General features: G+C 37.0%; 2 protein-coding genes and 1 long non-coding RNA gene across 3 annotated transcripts in view; all 3 read left to right on the top strand.

Moving 5' to 3' along the window:
• The window catches only part of LOC127874761 (uncharacterized), a 178690-nt gene that overhangs the window by 64898 nt on the left and 86494 nt on the right, over positions 1-27298 (top strand). The gene's annotated exons all lie outside the window — the stretch shown is intronic.
• Positions 865-4246, top strand: LOC127874758 (peptidoglycan-recognition protein SC2-like). The gene is made up of 5 exons (XM_052419357.1): positions 865-1016; positions 1365-1891; positions 2183-2381; positions 2537-2707; positions 2963-4246. The coding sequence occupies exons 3-5, from the start codon at positions 2282-2284 to the stop codon at positions 3118-3120; spliced, it is 429 nt and encodes a 142-aa protein (XP_052275317.1). The 5' UTR covers positions 865-1016; positions 1365-1891; positions 2183-2281; the 3' UTR covers positions 3121-4246.
• Positions 6175-27298, top strand: part of LOC127874756 (proteasome subunit alpha type-6-like) — a 30474-nt gene continuing 9350 nt past the window's right edge. The window contains exons 1-5 of the mRNA XM_052419349.1: positions 6175-6331; positions 19696-19790; positions 21123-21204; positions 22575-22730; positions 23554-23732. Coding sequence (XP_052275309.1) covers positions 6256-6331; positions 19696-19790; positions 21123-21204; positions 22575-22730; positions 23554-23732 — 588 coding nt within the window. The 5' untranslated portion in view covers positions 6175-6255. The remainder of the gene's footprint in view (positions 6332-19695; positions 19791-21122; positions 21205-22574; positions 22731-23553; positions 23733-27298) is intronic.

Genomic DNA, 27298 nt, shown 5'->3' with positions numbered 1-27298 from the left:
CACTCCCTTTCACCAGCCACTCTCTTGTCATCAGCCTCTCCCTTGTCATCAGCAAGTTTTTTGTCATCAGCCAACTTGTCATCAGCCAAACTCTTGTCATCAGTCACTCCCTTTTATAAGTCACTCTTTTTTAATAAGTCATTCCCTTTTCATCAACCACTCCCTTGTCCCCAGCCACTCTCTTGTCATCAGCCACTCCCTTGTCATCAGCCACTCCCTTGTCATCAGCCACTCCCGTGTCATCAGCCATTCCCTTGTCATCAGCCATTCCCTTGTCATCAGCCACTCCCTTGTCATCAGCCACTCCCTTGTCATCAGCCACTCCCTTGTCGTCAGCAACTACCTTGTCATCAGCCACTCCCTTGTTATCAGCAACTCCCTTGTCATTAGCCAGCTCACTGTCATCAGCCACTCTCTTGCCATCAGCCACTCTCTTATCATCAGCTACCCCCTTGTCATCAGCCTCTCCCTTGTCATCAGCCACTCCCTTGCCATCAGCCAATCCTTTGTCATCAGCCACTCCTGTGTCATCAGCCAGCTCATTGTCATCAGCCACTCTCTTGTCAACAGCCAGTCCCTTGTCATCAGCCAGCTCATTGTCACCAGCCACTCCCTTGTCATCAGCCACTGTCTTGTCATCAGTCAGCTCATTGTCACCAGCCACTCCATTTCATCAGCCACTCCCTAGTCACCAGCCTATCCATTATCACCAGCCGCTCTCTTGTCCTCAGCCACTCCCTTCAAAGTTTATCAAAATTAATTACCGTAAGTTTTGACGTGTATATTTTGTATAGCTTTAAATGAGAATAATACTAATATACTGGAGTAAATAATACAGTATGTTATATAATTGGTTATTTATTACATATAAGTATAATTATAAATTAATAAATCACCGCGGATTACAAATAAATCGGATGCTATACACAGTTAAGTGTGGGAGGAACAATATGTAGTAAATATCTATAATTCATGGTGCGTGCTACAACCTGTCTACGTAATGTCTATTATTTAAGGTCAGATATAATTATTTTGAATTATTAAATACAGATGCCGTGAACTGTGTTACTGAACCGCTATATATTGTATACTTAAAACACGTCTCTGTTGAAAAGACTGACCACAGAGATATATTAAAACAACGTTTATGGGCGTTGTTTTATACCGATTGCTACTTATAATTTCGTGATTTGAAGTGAAGTGCTTTTTCCAAAGTATGCTTCAATTGACCACATTCGATTTATGTTCCAGTAGTTCCTAAATCACCTAAGCAACCTAATTCTAAAGCCTAATAACATCATTAATGAGATCCTTCATTTCAATAACTTTTGCACGTATTTAATTGCTAAACAATTAATTTTTAGCAATGGCTGAATACAGTGACCTATCTACAAAAATGACTATACAATTCAAGATAAGTTTTATTATACATGTATTGTATTTGGTCCATCTGTTATATATATGAAATTATTTTAACAACAACAAACATTCAATTGCGTTACCTATGTTGAACAAACCTGATATCTAATATATGTATAAACATGTATTGCAAACGCAACAGTTATTTTAAATAAAATAGAAACATGGACACACACGCTATGTTCAGACAAAATGGGTGTGCATAAGGATGTTAATATCGATACAATCTTCACAATGGGTAATGAATACATAAGGATGTAAATGACGATCACATTTTGCTACTGTCGGATGTATTGACTGAAGAAGATCACTTCAATGTTACTGCAACAGGAATTGGCAACTTTGTTATGTTACTTATAAAATGTATCGGACTGATCCTAATCGTATTTCTCAGCATACGGAACATACCGAACAGCCATGACGAAGGCAGTTTTAAGAACTGTGTGCGTCGTTGCGCTTGTTCATGTTAAAGGTTTATACTAAAATTCTTATGTATGATACATATTCAGTGTATATAAAATGTATAAACTATTACTTTGTTAATTAGCTTGTATGTTGCTTCTATTGTTTTACAATGTATAGTAAAACATGTATATGACAAATTCGAGAACTGTTCTGTTTACTGAGACGTCAGTAACACTTGTAAGTTTATGCTTCAAAATTTTGCTGACGTTTACATTTAACAACAAAGCACTTTGCCGATAATGCATCTAACAAGTCCTTTCGTCCAATGCAGAATATTCTTTCATGTCGTACATTTTAGGAAGCGACGGGTGTTCCAACGTAACCATCATACCAAGAGCGGATTGGGGCGCACGTTCCACGATCGAGGTCTCCTTCGACGATATCTGTTCCTGTGGGGATGTTTTTCATTCACCATACAGTCTCAAGGGCATGCACCACTAAGGCGCGATGCATTGGAATTGTGCGGGGAATCCAAAATGATCACATCGATCACAGAGGTAAATGTCAAACATTGGATATGTCATATTGAATTCCCGAAATAAGTTCTCTTACTATTATGTACTATTAAATTAACATTCGTGTTTTGTGTTTCCAATTTAATAAATGGCATATTCAAAGTTAATGTTTATATCACAAGGGTATTTTTCTACAGGCTTTGACGATATCGGTTACAGTTTCCTCGTTGGCGGGGATGGCAACGTCTACGAGGGACGGGGCTGGAGTAACGTTGGGGCTCATACCGAGAATTTTAACAGTCGCTCGTTTGCTGCAGCAATGATCGGAAACTTTGAGGCTACATTGCCGAACGCAAAGGCTGTCACAGATTAGCTGATGTATAAATATCTATAATTTAAATATTAACGCTACCATTAACATATTTTTAGTTTGTCACTGGAGCAAATATTATTAGCTTGCTTTAAGATTGTGTATTGTATTTTCCAATGCTCGCAAAGAATGCAGAAAGTTCAGGCCCCTTGAAAAAAAATCCTCCAATTTCTAGTAAACATATATATAAATGAAAAGAGTTACTGTAAAGACTTTTTACATTAGACATTTTATATATCATGTATATCTCCAGCGGTGAAGAATCTGATCGCGTTCGGAGTCCATCTAGGCAAGATCGCCAGAAGTTACCGTCTGCATGGTCACCGAGACGTTAAAGTGACCGCGTGTCCCGGGACAAATTTTTATAATCTTGTTAAGACGTGGCCTAACTATCGTCGATATGAACCTTGAACCTGGCTTACTACCGTCGATATGAACCTTGAGCATGGCCTAACAACATTCGATATGAACCTTGAACCTGATATAACTACCGTCGTTATCAACCTTGAACCTTGACCTAACTACCGTCGATATCATCTTTAAGCCTCATACAACTATCGTCGATATGAACCACGAACCTGATTAAACTACCAACAAGATGAACATTTAACCTGGCCTCTCTACCGTCGATGTGAACCTTTAACCTGGCCTAGCTAACTACCGTCGAAATAAACCTTGAACCTGACCCAACTACTGTCGATATAAACCTTGATTCAGACCCAACAAACGTCGAATAAAAGAGAACTCAATTATTCCTATATTGATCGTTTATCGAATGTTTTAATGATAAGATGTTTCCTATTAAAATGTATTTCATAATAAATAACAACTTTGTAGAACGCAGATTGGTTATGTTATAATTTACTTACATAACAATCACGATACCAGTATACCGTGCAGGAACAGAAATATATATACAATCTCTTTAGTCTAAAATATTTGAATAAATTGAAACGCAGCAAAGCATGTAGATTTCGATAAACATGAGTTAATTTGTTTTAAAGAAAACTTGATGTAATACTTATACCTATTACAAGCACTGTTTTATTTGAAGTTGGAATACCCCGGTCATCAAAAATCTTATTTTGGTGATATTTTCACACAAAACATTGTTTTGCATGCTTTGAATATATTTTCGTTATATTCTATGCAATTATGAGCATTTTTAATGACCTTTTCAATAAAAATGTTTCTTTTTTATATCATTTTAAATGTGTTTTTTAACTATTTTCATGCACTCATGAACGCAGTTTGATTTTTAGGGATAAAACAAAATGCAAACAAGTACACAGTTTTGCGGTAAAATCAATGTAGATAATGCAATTATGAATATAAGTGACTATTCTATATTTAATTTGTAAACGTGTATAAATACAACATGAAGAACTTAATATAAAGCATTGTTAAAATGCACAGTTAACTTCAAGGTTGACGTCATAACTTCCCTTAATAGTGTCTTTGTTTAACATGTACATACCTTAGCGGCCAGAACAGAGTTTTCTTCGAGCATAAAATAAATTATCAGTTTAATACAGAAGATATGTTTTCGCATGATTTACCACATTTACAATAAGTTAAAAATACTAGTTATTAAATCTTGATATTGCTAAATATTTGGCGGGCGGCATCCGGCAGGTTATTTCCGGTAAATAACTTAAGATTACATTTACAAATCTGGATAGCATTTTGAATATATCATGCAATATTGATACTATAATGGATAAATCTAGCAATCTGGATGGCATATTGGAGATTTCAAGCGTGCATGGAGAAATGGCTTTGGTATGCATGTGTGGACTTTTCGGGCGAAGATCAAGTTCATTGTTACTAAAAATAAAAAATAAAAAATAAATAATAAAACAATACATTGAGTTCGGATGTAGATATTGCACCAACATGTGTTGGCAGCTTATATTAAGTCAACCTAGCTTTCTATTGCGTTTGGAACCAGTCGAGTCAAGGTCAAGGTTACTTTCACTAAAAATAGAATAAACTTCTTTTCTGTCGATAACTTAAGTTTGAATTGACCATTCCTACTTAACATTGGAGTTGAATTTTGGGTGTCATCATCATCATCAGCAGCAGCAGCGTACAGCTCTCCTTTTACACTTGGAGACTTTTCTTACGCATCACTTAATCATATCAGTAAAGCTCCCTTATTTCGGAGCAGATTGTGTTGAAATTTGGACCAAGAATGATTCAACACATATCTGATAATACCTGAAAATTAAATTGAAATTAAAAAATCAACAAAATATCAAACTTAACAAAGTAAAAACGTCACTTCAAAAGTCAAATTCGCAAACAAGTACAACGTAAAATAATAACAGTGCGAAAAGTAAAACGCATAAACGTACATGTCTTAATAACTTATCGGCTTGCAACATGCCGATTGAGCCGTTGCGCTCCTGAATATTCATACGAGCCATATTGTTTTTCTTTAATTAATGTTAGGTTTTTCTTGTGTAAAAACTCACCTAGAATGATGAAATTGAACAAAAATTGGAATCACATGTATATCGCGTTTTACTACACTTGGTGATTTTTTAACGCAACTCTTTTAAAACTTACATATCTCAGTAATAAGTAAATATTTTAATTTAAAATTGTACATGTGATCAGTTGACTACATTATGTGCAAGCTAACGATACAATCATTCATCCGTGACGATCGGATGCTTTAGCAAGTGGGGAAGGTAGCCTGCAAAATGCAAAGTGCGCGATTGCGCTGCTGAATATTCGAGCTATATTGTTTTTGTAAATTAATTTTATGTTTTCCTTGTGTAAAAACCCACCTAAAATAACTAAATTAAAATAAAACTAGAATTATATCGCGTTTCACCATTTCCACGTGCAAAAATATGGAACCACACCTACCCGACGTGCTAAAGCGTCCAATCGTCACAGATGAATGATTTTATTGTGAGCTTGCATAGAATGTAGTCTAATGATCGTATGTAAAATTTTAAATCAATATCTTTAGTCATAACTGAGATATTCAAGTTTGAAAAGTGATGTGTTAGAAAAGTCCCCAGGTGTAGATAGAACATTCTGTGCCGGTTCCTATATATGGGACATAGAGTGAAGACTGTACAAAAGTTCTCATTTGATGTTAGTTTAATTTATATTTATTCTGAAATGTAAAATTATCCTCAGACTGATGAGATGGGCGATGGCAGACACGGGAGTAAAAACCTACACTGTAGCTGCCTCATTTGTATGAGGTGGTAAGAGTTTCATTTTGATGACTGTTCTCGGGTTGAATGAAAATATATGCTAGTCTTTCGAGGAATTGTAGAGTTGACAGGAACAACGAGATTATGAGGAGGTGTGCTGGTTACTACACGGTGTTCGTTAATTGCATACAGACCGTCAGGTCACTACGTTATTCACGGTATGACGCGATGTGTAAACAATCGCTGGCCGTTTCGTTCTTTGGGTCGTTCTAGTGGACCGTCGTGACAACATCATTTAAGCATTTGGTGATAGCGACTTCCGGTTAAACAGCAAACTCACAACCGGCTTATTTTTTTTTTAAACTTGACAATGTCCAGAGGAAGCAGTGCAGGATTCGATCGACATATTACAATTTTTTCTCCTGAAGGACGATTGTATCAAGTCGGTACGTTGTACTGCTCTGTTGAAGGCATTTGATTTAAAAATTCGTAATAGAAATTAAGCAGAAAGGAGGGTGGGGAAATTCTCAGACTAGGATTTATTAACATATCGCAATATTCCTTTATATCGAGCGAAGCCTAATTTCGATCACTTTTTTTACATTTAGAACGCGGCTCTCGTGGTGATGTCATACTCCTGCGCTCCGAGTATTTTGTTTCACTTGCATTAGCCTGCAACACTGTAGTCTCGCAGGATGTATCGTTAAAGTAGCGTCGGAAACAATTTGGACGCCATTTTGTTTCGCTTCTACTGTAATGTTAAACCGGTATTTTTGATAGGATAATCTCAGACAGTCAAAGGTAAGTTTTTAAGTTTTATTTCTTTTTAGTATTTTAAATGAAAGTTGATTTCTACGTTTTGTTAGTTTTGGTTCATTACTGTGATCAAATATGACGTCAATCTTTCACGAAAAAGCAAGATTTATTTTGCTTCCGGGTTTGAGGAAGCCATTTTGATGCCTGACATGATGTCACTAAACAACGCTTTTTACACGAGATTTAAAATTCCTGGGAAATCCTGTGACGTCATTCGATAGTCTGCTTCTGTGCGCACCTAGCGATGATAAAAAAGTTGCAAAATAATAATATTTACTCAATTTAAATCGTAAAAATAGGTTTTAGTTGGTGGAAAAACAGGTATTTTTGCCCTTTGACTTGGTTGTGGCATTGATATTTTTACGGAACTGAAGAAATTTGCCATTTTTCTATACGAAACAACTTAAGAAAAAGTTCATTTCCGCTGCGCATGTTATTGCGCGGGTATTTTAAAGGTTAAGGTCGTTAACAAAACTAAACCGGAAGTCATCCGAATTTCTCCCGAAATGTGTTTTTGAATTCGGATATGTCAACAACAATGATATATTCACTTAAATATTCACTTCGAAATGGTATAATGTAACATATTTACGAGGTTATTATAGAAGAATAATACACATTTATATTTTGAAATGTTTTTACCATGTAAATAAATGATTGATGATAAATTTTAATAAGTAAATTTAAATTGATGTCTGATGACTTTTACGTTGAGACTGAGTCTGCAATTGTCATATGTTTGTGTCATTTTTTTATGCTGCATGTGCATACTTGCATGTCAAAATGTGTCAACAATTTTGTGTTTTATTTTGTTCAGTTCACATATTTTAATCTATTTCTTTCGACTTTTTGTTTTTCTTTGTTTAAGTTTGTTTATATTGTTGTTCCATACAGGTTGACAGTTCCAGTTGAGGTTGGCAGTTCACCAGTTGACATCTATGGAGTATGCGTATATCAGTTAATGGTATTAAACATCCAGTAAGTATTGATTTGTATCAATTAATTAATTTTTCAGGTACATTGCTCAACATGGATGCAGCTGACAAACCAAGTCACAAAAAAATAATTGAATTAATAAAAGAGAAGTCTGTGAATGTAGCGTGCCATTATTTGATTGAAATCGGTTGTAAAGCATCCTTTAACACACTGCACAAAGATCTGTCAAGACTATTCCAAAAATTCCAGCACTTAAACAAAAGTAAACACCGAGTAAAAGGGACACAAAATCTTGATAAATTCCTAAATGACATGTACCAGTTCCCGGACACAATAAATAATACCATTGATGACTGTCCAACACCATCTGAATGCGCTTCTAGTTCTACTAGTGAAGCCATGGTATATAAATCCGTAAGTGACAAACTGGCATCAGAAGTGTCTATCTTGAAAATAAAAAATAATGAATTAAAAGAAGAACTCAGTGGGGTGATATTAAAGAAAGATGTTCTAACGGAAAAAAGTGTTTTAATGGATGCAAAGTTGGAAATGAACAAGAAAAATCTGAAAAGAACTGCAAATCGTGAAAGCTACTGGCGTGAAAAAACTATTAAGCTATGTGAAAGGAGTAATGTTGATAACTCAAATGATGGCCTGATTATGAAAGTTGAAAATTGTAACCTTAAAGGAGCGCTTAAATGTAAAGATATTGAAATTAAACAACTACAAACAGAAATATATGAACTCAAATCTGAAATTAAACATTTACAAAGTATACATGATGCTGATTTTTTTGATGAAACAAGCAAAACATATATTCCGGAGCTGCATGCTTGTGTTTATGCTCTTTTAGACTCTCAGGTTTCTTGTGAAAATGTGTCAAACGTCATTAAAGCTGCTTGTCAGCTGTTAGGTAAAGAGCCACACAAATTACCGACATCACGAACAGTAAACAATTGGTCTATAGAACGTTCTGTAATTGCAAGGCGACAAATTTCTGAAACTTCAGCCAATATAAATACGACATTGCACACTGACGAGGCTTCCAAATATGGACAAAAATGGGGGGCATTTGGAACAAGGGACTCTGAAGGAAATTATCGTCTGTTAGGCCTTAGAGACATGGCAACAAAATCATCGCATGATACTCTGGAAACATTTAAGGAAATTCTTTCGGACATTGATTTAGTTAGTAAAACTGAAGAGATAACTTCGGCAAAAATTTTAACCAACATAAAAAATACTATGAGTGATAGGGCAGCAACTGAAACCAAATTTAATACTTTGCTGAAGGAATATAGGAATGAAATTTTACCATTAGTTTATAAGAATTATGAAAAAATGAATGAAGAATCACAACAAGCTTTAAGTCATATGAACAATTTCTTTTGTGGACTGCATACCCTAGTGCATATGGCCGATGTTTCTCAAAAATCTTTATATGAGGTTGAAAGAAGTTTTTTTGAAAATGAAGTTCCTATTTATAATACAAGTTTTTCAAAACAAGGTAATTCCGGTACTGTCAGGACTGTTCTAACAGCATGCAAAGCTTTCGCACGCAGAGGAGACCAAAAGAATGGCTGTTACCAAGGATTTAAAACTTATTTGTGACTTTTTGAAAGAAAATAATATGCTGTCTTTGCCTCTACAACCTTTGCGTGGAAATCGTTTTAATATTTTATTTACAAATGCTGGCCATGTTTACTTTTTGAAAGAAAAAATGATAGAATATTTAACCAAAACGAGCTGCACAAATGGTCTTTTACAAAGCGTTTTACAAGATTTGCAGACACCGTTTTTTGTAAGTGGATGTAAAGCTCTTGGTTTAATATCAAAATTTATAACAACCCCTTTATGGCGAATCATCGAAAGCAAAGATATCACAATATCCGCAATGAACAATAAATATCTTGAACTTTTAACTTTTTTGAATGACATTGTAAACAACTTAGAAGATTTTATTGCTGGAAAATTATTCCCATTTAAAGAGGTTGAAATTAAAACTGACAACATGCTTGAAAAACTGTTGCAACCAAGTGAAAATGATGACAATGTGATTTTGATTCTATCTGTGATAATTCCTGCGTTGGCTAAATTGATTCAACACCAATACGGCGATCATTTACCTGGTGGTGTTCATGAAAACCTTAATCAAAATGAAACTTTAAGCGTTGACAAACACAATAAATTTCCCGAACGTGTGTTTTCACTTGTCGACCACATTTTGTCAGCAAAGCCCAACATATCAACACTTGCTCTGGAGGCCCAAATAACATTTTCTTTAAATAAAACAAATGAATGGCTGCATGAACAGGAAAATATAAATCAAATAATATTAGAAAGCAGAAAAGAAGCATCTAAAGAAAGACAGCGTTTTAAAGAAAGAGCGAAATCAATATTAAAAAAAAGAATTGAAAAGCAAGAAGAAGATTTTAAGAAAAAAGAAACACAAGAAAGGAATAGAGTACAAAAACTTGAAAAAACAACAAGCGAAATGTTGTTCTTTGGGCTGTGGCAAACGCCAGGGCAAGTGGAAAAAGAACTTAAAGAAATTAACAGCGTAAAAGAAAAGGAAAATGCCCTAAAATCACAACTGAGATTTAGAAAAGACGTGTTTAAACAAAAATGTAACAAAAAAGATGTATATGCCTTTTCAAAAATAGTGGACGGAAAAAGACAGCAACTTTCAATAGAACTATTAAAAGAAAACGTTATAACGTTAATTGGTCAAAGCTACGAAACCCCACCAGAAAGCGAACACTTTTTGGTGGGCCATGACATTGAGCATAAGTGGATAGAAGATGAGCAGGCGAAATGGTACAAAGGGAAAGTCATATCACAGGTATATGACAAATGTGCATGGGTATTTTATGTTATTTCTTGAAAGCTATACATTGAACTTGTTTTAATGCGTCAAGGTCAAAAATGCACCATTACAGTTAGTTTTAACCAATTTATTTTAGCTTGATTGCATCAACAGCTTTCGGCTAAGTCTTGAGTCGGTTTCCTGGGAAAGACCAGTACTTGGATTCAGTAGAAAGATCTTCAGAATGACCTCTCGTTCACAGGGTGGACACCATATCCACTTGACCATTGCGACCTTAATTAATAAAAAATGAACAGTACAACTTATTGTATACAACATTATACTAATAACATAAATACAACTTTCATAAACATACTTTATATTGATATAAAACATACTTAAAACATGTTTGTGCTATTTTTCAGGTTCCTGGATATCCTGCCTGGTTCAATGTCATTTATGCTGATGATCAGGCGGTCTATTCCATTCAGCTTGGTGATGATTATCGAGAGGGAGATGTAGTCATCAAGGCTTGATGTTAATTTTAATAATGTTAAGTATGTGAGCAAACAAGAAATAAGCTGTTAAATGTTTTAGTTGATGTCCTTACTGTTCATTGAATTGTTGGGAAATGTTAATAAGTCATCAATGCTGGCCGAAAAGCTTGGGGCGCAGTTTTTTTTACTTTGTTGATAGTAAATGCAACTAGGTGTTAGTTATTCTCGTAGATTTTGAGAAAAGTGGCATTAATATTATTTATTAAAGTTTGCTGTAATATAATGTGTAACAGTGTTAGAAAATAAAGCTTGATGAATTACTGTGGTGGATCTGTGTTCGTGTGTCTTTTTTACTACAGTTACCCGACACAATTTACACAAAGAATAAAGTGCCTTAAATAGCAATTACTCAATATAGAGTGTTTATACATTGAAATTACAGTAATTTTGAGTAATCATTGTATTCCTTTCATTGAGACCTTTACGATGGTGTAAGACAATTGTATTTTTATTGGAAAAAAATAATTTGATACGTATGCACCATAATCTGGCAGACAAAATTAATGTTCGCAAAATTTCAAAGGGCCATAACTCTCTTCAGGTTTGGTCTAATTTAAAACCAGTGGTACCATTGTGTTTGTCTCAGTGAGATCTTTCCAATGATATATAACACTTGTATATGTATTGCAAATAAAAAAATGCCTTTCTGACGCTAGTTAAAGTACCTCTTCATGAACCTCACCTTTTTTCGAATCCTTCATTTGTTTACTTTTTATTCGCATGCGCGCATTTGCACTACGTCACCGTTTTTTGTGTATATGTAATTTGTTAACAACGACTTATACGTAGCGGCAAATCGACGAAAATGCGTCAAAACAGTTCAAATAAGTAGAATTATCATAAAACACGTAACATCATTGTATTTCTTTTGCTTTTTACATATATACGGATTTTCCTTAAAAAACTATAAAAACATGGTCTAAGTTTTGTTGTCAACTTTGCTTGACAATTTACACATTTTGGCTGCTGCAATAAGTCATGTGACTATGGTCTAAACATGTAACTAATTTTTTTTTAATGGTGTACACTGAAGGGTTCCAAAGCAGGTACTCGTTTTGGAAGCATTGATAGTTTTACATGATATGGATGTGCTGGAAACTTGCAAAAATCTGTTATCAAAAGAGGATTTACATAGCAATTAAAGTTGCCAGCCATGTAGAAACAAGTTTTTATCAAATAGAGTACTAATTAATATGTTTCACTAATTTCAATATTATATTTTAGTCAAATTGACGTGTCAAAAATTAAGGGGTTCGAAAGATGGTTCGTCCATGATACTGTCTTTTCTCCCCCTGGTCTTTTCTCCCCATTAGACATTTCTCTCCCTAGTTTCCCCAAAGTCAGGAACAGTTTAACTGTAGGGAAACAAGACAAACTTATGAGAGTGAAGTTGTGCAATTTTGCCCAGAATGAATTTGTGGAAAAAGCTCTCCCTGTTTGGAGAAAAAACTAGGCAAGAAAGCTGTACACCTTAAATACAGAATGAGTGTTGTTACACAAATCTGTATTGAAGGTGTAAACCTTTTGACCAAAGGAGAAATTGTCTTTTGTCACACTGTTTGAAAGGGCTAATTTTGACCAAAAAATTGTAAACACTAGTTTTATTAAAACTCTAGTCAATCCAAATTGTTAAAGATGTTAAAAGTTCTCTGTTTAAGATGTTATATGTTTCACTGTTTGTTATTAAAAGTAAAACAAAGATTTTACTTGTGTTGCTATAAACCTATTTCTGTTTTTTTGCTGTAAAAATGCATAAAAGAGCCCCTGGCTTAGGCGTATCATGTTCAGTAGATTATTTGTAACGAATTTACAAAGACACAATCTGGGACCCATTCTTTTCAGTTTGGACCCATGGTTTCAAAATATGAGAGTCCCAGGGACTCATTGATGTAGATTTCAAAATGAATCACTGTGCTACTAACTGAATTACGTCTGGGTCATCCAAAATTTAAGGTTTGGAAGTTAGGACTTCAACCTTTTGAAAGCTAGTGGAAATTAAGCTGTAAGATTGTTGTGACATAATGCTAGTAACTGAATAAAAAGAAATAGATGTTGAAAGTTTCCTTTTTTTCTTATTAAATGCAACTTATTATTTGTGTATGCTTTTATGTAGTGCTGCAACAATACGCCAAAAACCATATTGCAATATATTGTAAGTTCAAAAACCTTGTATTGCTATATATTGCAATTTATTGCTAACTTGTACCAGACTTATAACTCGCCAGCTAATCATCAAAACCAACATAATTACACGAAAATAGCCTTTGTTTGTTTAGGTTCTAGTTAAATCCTATATGCAATTCTAGCCTTTTTTACAAAATGCTTTATAAACACAATAAACTCCTTTTTTGGCTTTACAAAGCATTTTGTTATGAAAGATTAGTATTGTCATTTTGTCCATTGGATATTCCCATTACACATTAAAAGTGTTGTTCATTGTGTAATAAAGTCAAACTCAGCGTTCGTTTCGTCTGCCATTTTGAGAACTATAATGAAGCCGACAAGAAGAATAATAATCCAAAAGAGAATTGTGGATGTTTAGAAGCCGGTCATGTTACTTAGCAGAATGCTGTTACGTAAAATTGTTATTGATCATTATTACTTCTGTTTATAATAACATCAATTTAAATGTTTATAACCGAGTTGACTTTTAAAGTCAATTTTGGGAGCGTTTTAAGGTCGACTTATGGCCCCAAATTTACGGTATGTAATTGTTTGTTTTAATCGCATTTTCATAAGCTTTATCTTAAATTTAACAGAATGACACGCAGATCTTGCGGACTCCCATGTAACAACGCTTCTTCGTGTAATAGTCTTTGTAGAATGCTATTTTTACGAAACAATTTATTTGTACTAAACAGTGTAAACACCGATTTGTTTTGTTTACCTTGATATCATTATTTCAGATGGCTTTTCTGGATGAAATGTGAATAATTTTGGTAGAATTTTCGTACCAGTATGATAAAAATCGTATTGCAATACAATTTGCGGATTGCAATATATACCGATATACCGGTATATTGTTGCAGCACTACTTTTTTGAAGTTTTCAGTATAAGTAATCAGGGATCATATTTTCCCGCAACATCAAGCGGTCTGGATATAATTGGGGAAAAGTATCCGAAATTGTTACAAATTACGTTACAAATATACACTGTAACTCCAATATAACGCGGATAACGGGGTCCAAGCCATGCTACAGCGTTATAAACAGATCCGCGTTATAAGTTTTGAGCTCATTTATTGCAGGGGGCTATAAAAACAGGTATAGTATAGCCTATAATATATGTCCTGTGTATTGCCATGCTGTGTTGTCATCCGCAAATCCATGCATATAAACCGAATCGTATCGATAACAGTATACAAACCGCTTTTCTAATGTGCACATTTATCCGATAATCCAATCAAGTTACAACATCACTTAAAAAAATAATAATCTTGAACATTTATGACGATTAATATGTTCATGAATTTCACAAACACAATTACACTGCAACTCCAATATATCACGGTCCGTTATATCGCGTTGTCCAATATATCGCGAATCGGCTATGGCTCCAAAAAATCTGACGAGCATAATCCTCAAATAAAATGTTTTAATCTGAGAATTCGATGAATTAAAAGCCGTTTCAAGCTAGTTTTTTTCCCTTTTTTCACCAACTTTAATCCAACATTCATAATCCAGTTTTGACCAGATTGTTTGCTTACATTGTACATCACTTTAACACCTGTGTACTGCGATAAACAATAGCCCCTCTTGTCAAACATCACAGGTCATTTCGGGTGTTACCATTCTGTATTGAATTTGCTTTAAACTGCCGAAACGCACCAGTGCACACATTAAGGTGTACACAATTATAATTGTAAATGTCACAAGTCAATACTGACCTATCTCAACAATCTGTGTGCATTAGATACAGTGTAAACTACTTGCTTTTAATTTAGAGGTAAAGATCCCTCAGTTTGTCAAAATGCACTACTATTAAAACCCATGCTTTTCATGAGAATGAATGACGTCATTTTGTACATGGGTCTAATTTGTGCATGCTTTCTTGAACAATACAACTCGGCAATGTTTTTCGGATTACTAATTTAATTATATGCATTTGAAAATACAGTCGAAACTGACCTAACGGCCACCTGAATTTACCGGTCACCTGCAGACAACGGTCAGTCTGGAATCCCCCCGACGAAAAAACACTATATTACACTTGAATTTAACGGCCACCTGACAATAACGGCCAACGGCCACTATATTCCACTCCGAAATTCATGTTTGACCTGAAATCAACGGTCACGCGTCAGTCGTCTCGAGTCGTGAAAATTAAAAACACAGCACATTATTTGTCCGTCTATTTTGCGTTTAAAGCGTCTGAAAGCGGTAATTGTCTATGATATTATAAAAGCGGCCCACTGCGAGTAAACAAATTATAAGGTGTTGAGAAGGTTTCTTTTCCGGGGATAATTGTGGGGGTATCTTCAAAAGAAAATATATCAGAGTTTATGACTTGTTTAAAGTAATTATCGCTAAATTAAATGACCGCTATTTCTATGAATTAGAACGGTACAATTACACCGTACAATCGGTTTATGACACCGAATCCACTTTTTAGACTTTTACGGACGTGACGTCAACGGAACGTTACAAGCTTTATTTACTGAATGAATGAGATGCATGAGTAAACAATTATACCAGCGTTGATAAAGTCATTGCTTTAATCAAAGACCTATAGATAACGTTTTATCTATAGGTCTTTGCTTTAATTTAACAATATGAAATTAAATCAATCTAAAAGATGTTATTCTCTATTATTCAATGTACATGCATAAGTTAATGCTGTTATTATGCTTTGTTAATGCAATGAGCATTAGTTTTACACTGTATGCAAACGACTGGGTGGGGTAACGACGTAGTAATACTACCAACTGACCAACCTTCTTAAAATTGTGATCCGAATTCAACGGTCACATGTGAACAACGGTCACTTTGATCATTTCCCTTGACTGACCGCTGAATTCAGGTTTCACTGTACTCGCAAGGAATAATGCTTTGTGTTATACCAATGAATAACATATGGATATAACACATAATTGAATAAGGTTGGTAAATAGCATGTTTTGAGATTGCATAATGATGCTAATGCATACATATACATGCATACATAACCTTACAATTTATATCGCGCGCCGGATATATCACGGTCGCGATCTTTGGACCCCTTTAACCGCGATATATCAGAGTTGCAGTGTATATGCATGCGCCATTTTCAGAAGTGTAAAGAGAACAGTGCATTATGGGGCAGAGCTTTCATAAGACGAGCGAATTTAAATTTAGATTGAATGCAATACGATACATGTACAAAGAAATTTTTTATTGCGTCATACACTGTCATGGCAAAAACGTCCGGGGACTTTCTGATACCGGAAAAATGAAAGTGAATCTCTGTTAACAATTACACTGCATTAGCATGTATATAAATCGTCTGGATTATTTAATGAATTTCTCGTACTCGAACTTAAAGATTAAATGACTAAATACTAGAATGATAATGAAATTACAGAAAAACTTGTTTTATACTGTGCGCAGTATATTTCAAAGTCGCTCCTTTAATATAGTCAAACTGCAATCATATCAAAGTAAGAATGTTTTTATCGTTTTGAATAACTTTAATTTTATAATTATCCTGCTTGCATGTAACTTATTGAAATTACTGCACCGAACCGCTCTGATAGGGAATACATGTTATAAACACTGACACGCAAGTTTTTCACACCTTTATTGACATTACACAACAGATTAACACCAATTAGCTGTCGGTGTTGTTTAACCTCGAAGCGATTAAAATCAGTTCAACAGACGGTTGAATAAAGCAATCAAGATGTGATCGCTGCCATCTTTGAATTGTCTGAAAATACATGAAGTTGCATAACATTTAATCAGAAATGGAAGGTTGGAGAAAAAACGGGATCCAAGACCCACCCGCGTTATATTGGATTCAGCGTTATAACGGAGAACGTTATATTGGAGTTAGTTTGTACCATTGATTTTGCCATTCATGAAGGTGGTATAAATTTACAAGTAAAATTTTAAGTAAGGTATTTTTTTAAACAGAACATACGAGTTTTCTCAACTGGTTTCATCATTTGCTATTTAATTGTTGTTTCGTGTGCTGTTTTATTGTTGTTTTCAGACTTTTTTTCATCATTGTCAATATTATTAATCTGTGTAAGTCTATATACCGATGTTTTAAAATGTTGTCGACTCGATAATAGTTTACAAACATGCACGAAACCAAACAAATCTGTGTGTAGGTTGGTCACTGACAATAACAAAATAATTAAGAAATAATTTGTGTACATTATAGTTTGTTGTCAAATAACCCACAGCAGATAGTTTAGATGCACAGGGATAAAATCACGAGTGCAAAGCACGAGTGATTTGAAACAACGCATCTAATTTTCTGGTCATGGGTTATTCAACAACAAACAATAAAGTACACACATTATTTTGATTCTAACAATGTTTTTACTTAAGATTTATACAATGTATATTATTTTTCGTGTGTACTATTTTATGTGAAGTTTCGCCCATAAAAATAACTTTCGGCTTTTCTGTCGATCAGATTTATATATACGCGACTTTCATTTATAATTATATTACCTAATTATCACGCTGGTGGAAAATGTATCGGCATGTTTTGTTTAGTTACAGCGCGTGCTTTTAGTGTATAAGGTCCGTCTGCTTTGTTTATATGAAAGATTTCATGTGCCGTGTTTGAATCATTTTTTACTTCTATCTCAGATATTAGTAAATTTATTACAGTTTGCAGTGAAAACAATAAATTACAATCGCAACATAGTGTTTTGTATCACATGCTTGTCAATGAACATCAAAGACCAATTATAATTATTCCAGTGCGCAGCGTCGCCCTAGCAGCCAAAACAGAGGACGGCTATAACGATGATAACTATCAATAGACACACAATGACACCGATAATCGATCGATATGTACAAGTTCGAACGCGTATTTAATCCGCTGTTCACAAGTTTTTATGGGGGACATATTGTTTTTGCCCTGTCTGTTGGTTGGTCTGTTGGTTGGTCTGTTGGTTGGTTGGTTGGTTGGTTGGTTTGCGCCAACTTTAACATTTTGCAATAACTTTTGCTATATTGAAGATAGCAACTTCATATTTGGCATGCATGTGTATCTCATGAAGCTGCACATTTTGAGTGGTGAAAGGTCAAGGTCATCCTTCAAGGTCAGAGGTCAAATATATGTGGCTAAAATCGCTCATTTTATGAATACTTTTTGCAATATTGAAGATAGCAACTTGATATTTGGCATGCATGTGTATCTCATGGAGCTGCACATTTTGAGTGGTGAAAGGTCAAGGTCATCCTTCAAGGTCAGAGGTCAAATATATGTGGCCCAAATCGCTTATTTTCTGAAAACTTTTGCAATATTGAAGATAGCAACTTGATATTTGGCATGCATGTGTATCTCATTAAGCTGCACATTTTGAGTTGTGAAAGGTCTAGGTCATCCATCAAGGTCAGAGGTCAAATATATGTGGCCCAAATCGCTTATTTTATGAATACTTTTGCAATATTGAAGATAGCAACTTGATATTTGGCATGCATGTGTATCTCATGGAGCTGCACATTTTGAGTGATGAAAGGTCAAGGTCATCCTTCAAGGTCAAATATATGGGTCAAAATTGCTCATGTAATGTCACTTCTGCAATATTGAAGCTAGCAATTTTATATTTGAAATGCGCGTGTATCTCAAGGAGCTGCACATTTTGAGTGGTGAAGGGTCAAGGTCATCCTTCAAGGTCAAACGTCATATAGGGGGACATTGTGTTTCACAAACACATCTTGTTTATTCTTTGTCTGACGTGCAACAAACAGGTCCTGACCGGGTTAGAGACTGTAGCAAATGGTTTATCATTCCTAATCAAGATAAGAATGTCATAAGGGTGTGTTAGCATGTGCACTGTGAAATCGATTTCATGCCATGGGAATTTAAGCAAACAAAATCGGACCGACTGTTTTGGGATTTTCAATCGGTCTTTCATGACCCCAATCGGTCTAGGACCGACAAAACCGAAAAAATATGATCCCTGTAAGTAATACATTTCCCATTTTGGACCAAAATGACGCTTATTTTCCCAATTTGACTGGTACCAGTACCAGTCCCAAATTGGCAAGGAAAAATGCTGGTTACACATATATGATAGGGATTAATAAGCAAATTGCCACACCCTTTGCAAAAAAACTTTTAACTTTTTTTACCAAAATTTACCAGTGCATGGCATGTGTGTCCTCATTTTGATCACGGAATTATTTAGTGGCTGACAATTATTCAATTCCAAGTTATTACCTGTTTACACAACTAATTAAACAGATTAATTACATTCAAATACTACACAGCTTTTAACAGTATAACCAAACTATTAGTGACTATCAAAAGATAAATGGAATCAAGCAACTTTTAACCATGCTACTAATCTGTCTCTCTACACTAAAAGGTGGAAGCTGCTGCAGTCTTTCATGCAAGCACCAATAAATTCACTGTAATAGGTCAGTAAGTATACTATTCAGAACATGATATTGATAATATGGCAGGTCTCAAACACATTTTTTTGGTACGATTATTTTGAATTCTCCCGTAATAAATATTTCTTCCTTACAGAATATGCCTTCAAAGCTATCAATCAGGGAGGTTTGACATCCGTGGCAGTGCGAGGCAAGGACAGCGCTGTAGTTGTCACACAGAAGAAAGTTCCAGTGAGCACTTTACAGTCTGGGTCTTAGTGTTTAAACAAATAACCTCATTCTGACAAAATAAACAGGTTTTAATTAAAGTGCGTACTGGTAACTACAACTGTCTTCCCAGATTAGCCAGTGCAGTCTGCAGATTTTAGTATTTTGATGAAATGAATGTCCAGGGGTGGTAAAATCAAATGTCCGAGTTGCCCTAGTCGTACATTTGCTTGTCTGATTTTTTTCAATTAAGTTGTCCGTGGACAACCAGTTTTTAAAAAATCAGGTCAAGGAATACAAAAAAATATATGCCGTAATTAAGTTTTGCAAATCCGGATGTTGACACGAGATTACATTGTCAGTGCTATTTGCCTGGGCAATCAAGCTTAAATACGGAGTTGACTGGCCCACAAAAAAGGAACGTGGGCCGCATTTTCAACATTTGGCCCGACCGTTAAACAGTGTACAGACTGGTTTCTTTATTTGTACAATCAAACGGAAATTAAAGTAAAAGACTAATACAATAAAAGCACTGTCTACCGTGTTATTTCAGATGACTTTAACAGTTAAAATGGAGCGTTTTTTTTATTGTTTAGATTACGATGGAACTACTTGAGTCTACTTCACAGTGTGTGACAGAGAAATGTAAACTTAAGTGATAACTCAATGAGACCGTGTTAGTAATTTGACACACTTTGATAGGGAAAATGCAACAAAATAAAAGTATTTGAGATTTTAATACTGTACATGTATGTGTAACACATGTTTTCATAACAATAGCTTTGAAAGATGAAAAGTTTGAGAAAGTTTTTATATTGTTTATAATAAAGAATGTCCCATGGAAATACATGTAACTGAAACAAGCAAATTATACACATTTTGATTTATTCTACAATATTTTACATTAATCAGTAAATGCGTTATAATTTATATGAACATAAACGTACAACTGTTGTTCAGAAAAGGACAAGTTTTATTTCCTAAATGGTTGTCCGTGGACAAGTATAGTTTTTTCAGATTTTGCCCCCCACCCTGATGTTGATCATTTTCTTTGGTCCAATTTCTATTTTCAATTTTTGATCAGAGTACCGTTAAGAGAAATGCTTAATATTTGAATAAAAACACCTCAAATCATTAAGATTTAAGTATTGAAAAACAACTATATTTGCATTGCTTTTCAATTCCTGATGAAAAGCAGAAATCGTTAAATTTTTTAATTCGACTATTATTTGTTTCTGTAAAAATACATAAAAATACATAATAATGTACAAAAAAGTACCGTTATGTTATTTATTTAGTTGCTAAAGTTTAGCTCTGCAATTTGTTATGGCTGATATTTCCCTCTGCATATTTCAGGATAAGCTGTTGGATGCAAACACAGTTACACACTTGTTTCGGCTCACTGAAGATATTGGCTGTGTAATGACAGGAATGATAGGTACAGTGTTTGTAGAGATTTATGCAGGATGCAGTAGTTTATTCATTCATTCATTGTATGTGTGTGTCCCTAAATCTTAACCTTGGTTAAAGTTTGATAACTTTTGCAATATTGAAGATAGCAACTTCATATTTGGCATGCATGTGTATCTCACAGAGCTGCACATTTTTAGTGGTAAAAAGTCAAGGTTAAGGTCATCCTTCAAGGTCAAAGGTCAAATTCATTGTATTTTTCTTTCCTAAAACTTTAACCTTTGGTAAAAACTTTTTGAATATTGAAGATAGCAACTTTATATTTGGCATGCATGTGTATCTCATGGACCTGCACATTTTGAGTGGTGAAAGGTCAAGGTCATCCTTCAAGGTCAAAGGTCAAATTTATGGCTTCAAAATGGCACAATAGGGGCATTGTGTTTCTGACAAACACATCTCTTGTTTTTCATGCCTCCACAAAGTGATAGGCATTAAGTATTGCACTTGTCCGTCCATGCGTCTTACAGCTGGTGTTTTGATCTTCATGTTAACTTCCTGATGAATATTACTCAAACGCTCACAATTTAATTTAAAGGAAATTTGCAGAACTATGGCCCATTGTCTGTTTGTCCGTAATAGAATATTTAGTACTAATATTTTTTGTTTTCAATTTTCACTTCAATTATGTTCTTTTCAATGTTCACTTTAACTTGGATCTTACTCAAACTTTCACTGTTTAATGACCTTAATGTTAAGTTAATCTTTGAGAAAGGAATTTAAGATGCAAAGAGTTTAAGCAGAAATATGGCCTTTTTACTGTTTTTCCACTTAAGAATTCATAGTTCTAAAATTGCGAGTGTTCAACTCTTCTAACTGCTTGGCAGACTTTGCTATAACTTTCACAGCTATAGGTGATCATTTTAACTGCTACCATTTTAGTCCTTTTTTTGTCCTCTATAGGAAATATAGAGGATTTGATTTGTCTGTGTCCAAACATGGTACTGGACTCCTTCTACAGTGTGGTTTTTTCCTTCAAATTCATTGCCGGTATTCAGGTACAGCCCTGTTCCAGATGCAAAAAGTATATAATTTTCCCAAATGGGACCTAAAAATTCCCAATTGAAGGTCCCCCAAAAAAGTTGTGTTTTTTAGATCTCAACATTTAGTTCATCTCCCTACCAGCTCAATAAGTTGCACCTTAGAAATAATAATAATAATAATATTGAAAACACTTAAATTTCAATTTTGAAGAATTTGTTAGCAAAAAACAACAACACTTATTCCCAAATTTAAGTCAAAACTATCTTTCCCAGTCTTAAGTGACTAGGCCCCATTCCAAAAATGGTGAAGAAAAAACACTGTGCTAATTTCCATTCCTGCTGCCATGGCTGTTTTCAGCTGACAGCCGGTCTCAGGTTCAGAGGGCGAGGTACGAGGCTGCTAAGTGGAAGTACACGTACGGCTACGAGATCCCCATCGACATGCTGTGCAAGCGTATAGCAGACATCTCCCAGGTCTACACACAGAGTGCCGAGATGAGGCCACTGGGATGTAGTAAGTGTCTGAAGGAAATGAGTTGCACTGAGTATCATTTTTGGAAAACTGGGCAAATTGCATGTGGCTAAAGTGTCTTCCCAGAATAGAATATGCTGTCCGCATAGACTGCACAGGCTTATCTGGGATGAAACTTTTTGCACATGAATTAAGCCCAGTTTTCCCAGAACAAGGCTCAATTGTAGTTTGTATTATGAAAAATAATTAGATACATGTTTGAGTAGTTAGATAAAAATATATATATTTCACCTCATATTGCAGCATAAATATAAATCCCCTTTACAGCAATTAAAAAAAAAACTTGCACTTCATATTGCAACATAAATGTCATCCCTTTGAAAAAAACAAATTTTGATTATGTAAATCTGCAGTCACAATTCTGACTTTTGGTTATAGGCATGTTTCCCCCAAGAAAATGACATAAAGCATGAAATGACCTCTTGTTTTCTAGTAACATTTTTGGTTCTTATTACCTTACGATTGCATCTGGACTGTAACAATTTTAATTGGTTTTGACTAAATGTTCCAAATAAATATCCACCTTGATGTCTTACATGAATGATTTTGATTGGTAATAACCAAGAGAATGGTTCCAGGAATTAATAATGTAATAATGTAATAATTTGTGAGATTTCAACTCTTTATAAATGGTTCTCGCTTATGAAAAACAGGTCTTTATTCCTGTGTGTGCAGTGTTGTCCCAGTCTGCACAGGCTAATCAGGTACAACAATTCCCGGTTTTTACACATTTTCGTTTAAAAAGTCTCTTCTAATGGAAAATCAGTCCCAGAGCGCAGCCGGTATCACTATTGTTGTCTTTCAGCCATGATTCTGATCGCCTATGACCAGGAGTTTGGTGCCCAGCTGTACAAGACAGACCCGGCAGGCTACTTCTCAGGGTTCAAGGCCTGCACTGCAGGCGTGAAGCAGCTGGAGGCTAACAGCTTCCTGGAGAAGAAGATCAAGAAGAAGCAGGATCTCACCTACAATGAGGCTGTAGAGGTAGGGAGTGGGATCTCATGTACAATGAGGCTGTACAGGTAGCGGTGGGATCTCATGTGTTCTGAGGCTGTAGAGGTAGAGGTTGAGATCTCACGTACAATGGGGCACTAGAGGTAGGGGGTGAGATCTCACTTACAATGACGCTGTAGAGGTAAGAGGGTGGGATCTCACGTACAATGAGGCTGTAGAGGTAGGTGGCTGGGATATCACATACAATGAGGCTGTAGAGGTATGAGGGTGGAATCTCACGTACAATGAGGCTGTAGAGGTAGGGGGTGGGATCTCGTGTACAATTAGGCTGTAGAGGTAGAGGGTGGGATCTCACATACAATGAGGCTGTAGAGGTAGGGGTGGGTTCTCACATACAATGAGGCTGTAGAGGTAGGGGGTGGGTAGAGGTAGGGGATGGGATCTCGCGTACAATTAGGCTGTAGAGGTAGAGGGGGGTTCTCACATATACAATGAGGCTGTAGAGGTAGGGGGTGGGATCTCACGTACTATTAGGCTGTAGAGGTAGGAGGTGGGATCTCATGTACAATGAGGCTGTATAGGTAGGGGTTGAGTTCTCACGCACAATGAGGCTGTAGAGGTAGGGGGTGGGATCTCATGTACAATAAGGCTGTAGAGGTAGGGGGTGGGATCTCATGTACAATGAGGCTGTTGACGTAGGGGGTGGGATCTCATGTACAATGAGGCTGTAGAGATAGGGGTGGGATCTCATGTACTCTGAGGCTGTAGAGGTAGGGGGTGGGATCTCACATACAATGAGGCTGTAGAGGTAGGGGGGGTGGGATCTCACATACGATGAGGCTGTGGAGGTAGGGGGCTGGGATCTCACATACAATGAGGCTGTTGAGGTAGGGGGTGAGTTCTCACACACAATTAGGATGTAGAGGTAGGAGGTGGGATCTCATGCACAATTGGGCTGTAGAGGTAGGGGATGGGATCTCATGTACAATGAGGCTGTAGAGGTAGGGGGTGGGATCTCACGCACAAGAAGGCTCTAGAGGTAGGGGGTGGGATCTCGGGTACAATGAGGCTGTAGAGGTATGGGGTGAGTTCTCATGCACAATGAGGCTGTATAGGTAGGTGGTGGGATCTCATGTACAATTAGGCTGTAGAGGTAGGGGGTGGGATCTCACGTACAATGAGGCTGTAGAGGTAGTGGGTGGGATCTCACATACAATGAGGCTGTAGAGGTAGGGGGTGGGATCTCACATGCAATGAGGCTGTACAGGTAGGAGAAGGGATCTCTTGTACAATGAGGCTGAAGAGGTAGGGGGTGGGATCTCACATACAATGAGGCTGTAGAGGTAGGAGTCGGGATCTCTTGTACAATGAGACAGTAGAGGTAGGGGTGGGATCTCACATACAATGAGGCTGTAGAGGTAGGAGTCGGGATCTCATGTACAATGAGGCTGTAGTGGTAGGGGGTGAGTTCTCACGCACAATGAGGCTGTAGAGGTAGGGGTTGGGCTCTCACATACATTGAGGCTGTAGAGGTAGGGGGTGAGTTCTCACGCACATTTTGGCTGTAGAGGTAGGGGGTGGGATCTCACATACAAATAGGCTGTAGAGGTAGGGGGTGGGATCTCACGTACAATGAGTCTGTAGAGGTATGGGGTGAGTTCTCACGCACAATTAGGCTGCAAAGGTAGGGGGTGGGATCTTTCGTACAATGAGGCTGTAGCGGTAGGGGTGGGATCTCAGGTGCAATTAGGCTGTAGAGGTAGGGGGTGGGATCTCATGTACAATGAGGCTGTACAGGTAGGGGTGGGATGTCATGTACAATGAGGCTGTAGAGGTAGGGGTGGGATCTCACATGCAATGAGGCTGTAGAGGTAGGAGGTGGGATCTCATGTACAATGAGGCTATAGGGGTAGGGGGTGGGATCTCACAATGAGGTGTAGAGGTAGGAGGTGGGATCTCATATACAATGAGGCTGTAGAGGTAGGGGGTGGTATCTCATATACAATGAGGCTGTAGAGGTAGGAGGTGGGATCTCATGTACAATGAGGCTATAGGGGTAGGGGGTGGGATCTCACAATGAGGCTGTAGAGGTAGGAGGTGGGATCTCATGTACAATGAGGCTGTAGAGGTAGGGGTGGGCTCTCACGTACAATGAGGCTGTAGAGGTAGGGGGTGGGATCTTACATACAATGAGGCTGTAGAGGTAGGGGGTGGGATCTCATGTACAATGAGACTGTTAAGGTAGGAGGAGGGATCTCATGTACAATTAGGCTGTAGAGGTAGGGGGGGGATCTGACATACAATGAGACTGTAGATGTAGGGGGTGGGATCTCACGTACAAGAAGGCTGTAGAGGTAGGGGGTGGGATCTCATGTTCAATGAGGCTGTATAGGTAGGGGGTGAGTTCTCATGCACAATGAGGCTGTAGAGGTAGGGGGTGGGATCCCATGTACAATTAGGCTGTAGAGGTAGGGGGGTAGGATCTCATGTACAATGAGGCTGTAGAGGTAGGGGGTGGGATCTTACACACAATGAGGCTGTAGAGGTAGGGGGTGGGATCTCACATACAATGAGGCTGTATATGTAGGAGGTGAGATCTCTTGTACAATGAGGCTGTAGAGGTAGGGGGTGAGTTCTCACGCACAATGAGGCTGTAGAGGTAGGGTGTGAGTTCTCACACACAATTAGGCTGTAGAGGTAGGAGGTGGGATATCACATACAAATAGGCTTTAGAGGTAGGGGGTGGGATCTCACGTACAATGAGTCTGTAGAGGTAGGGGGTGAGTTCTCACGCACAATAAGGCTGTAGAGGTAGGGGGTTGGCTCTCACATACAATGAGGCTGTAGAGGTAGGGGTGAGTTCTCACACACAATTAGGCTGTAGAGGTAGGGGGTGGGATATCACAAACAAATAGGCTTTAGAGGTAGGGGGTGGGATCTCACGTACAATGAGTCTGTAGAGGTAGGGGGTGAGTTCTCACGCACAATAAGGCTGTAGAGTTAGGGGGTGGGATCTTACGTACAATGAGGCTGTAGAGGGAGGGCAGGGATCTAATGCGCAATTAGGCTGTAGAGGTAGGGGTTGGGATCTCACATACAATGAAGCTGTAGAGGTAGGGGGTCGGGATCGCATGTACAATTAAGCTGCAGAGTTAGGGGTTGGATCTCATGTACAATGTGGCTGTAGAGGTAGGGGGTGGGATCTCACATGCAATGAGGCTGTAGAGGTAGGAGGTGGGATCTAATGTACAATGAGGCTATAGATGTAGAAGGTGGGATCTCATATACAATGAGGCTGTAGAGGTAGGGGGTGGTATCTCACATACAATGAGGCTGTAGAGGTAGGAGGTGGGATCTCATGTACAATGAGGCTATAGGGGTAGGGGGTGGGATCTCACAATGAGGCTGTAGAGGTAGGAGGTGGGATCTCATATACAATGAGGCTGTAGAGGAAGGAGGTGGGATCTCACAATGAGGCTGTAGAGGTAGGAGGTGGGATCTCATGTACAATGAGGCTGTAGAGGTAGGGGTGGGCTCTCACGTACAATGAGGCTGTAGAGGTAGGGGGTGGGATCTTACATACAATGAGGCTGTAG

Source organism: Dreissena polymorpha, chromosome 3, assembly GCF_020536995.1.
Source record: "Dreissena polymorpha isolate Duluth1 chromosome 3, UMN_Dpol_1.0, whole genome shotgun sequence".
NCBI classification, from domain to species: Eukaryota; Metazoa; Mollusca; class Bivalvia; order Myida; family Dreissenidae; genus Dreissena; species Dreissena polymorpha.
Note: the sequence above shows the minus strand (reverse complement) of the source record. Positions and strands in the feature narration are given on the sequence as shown.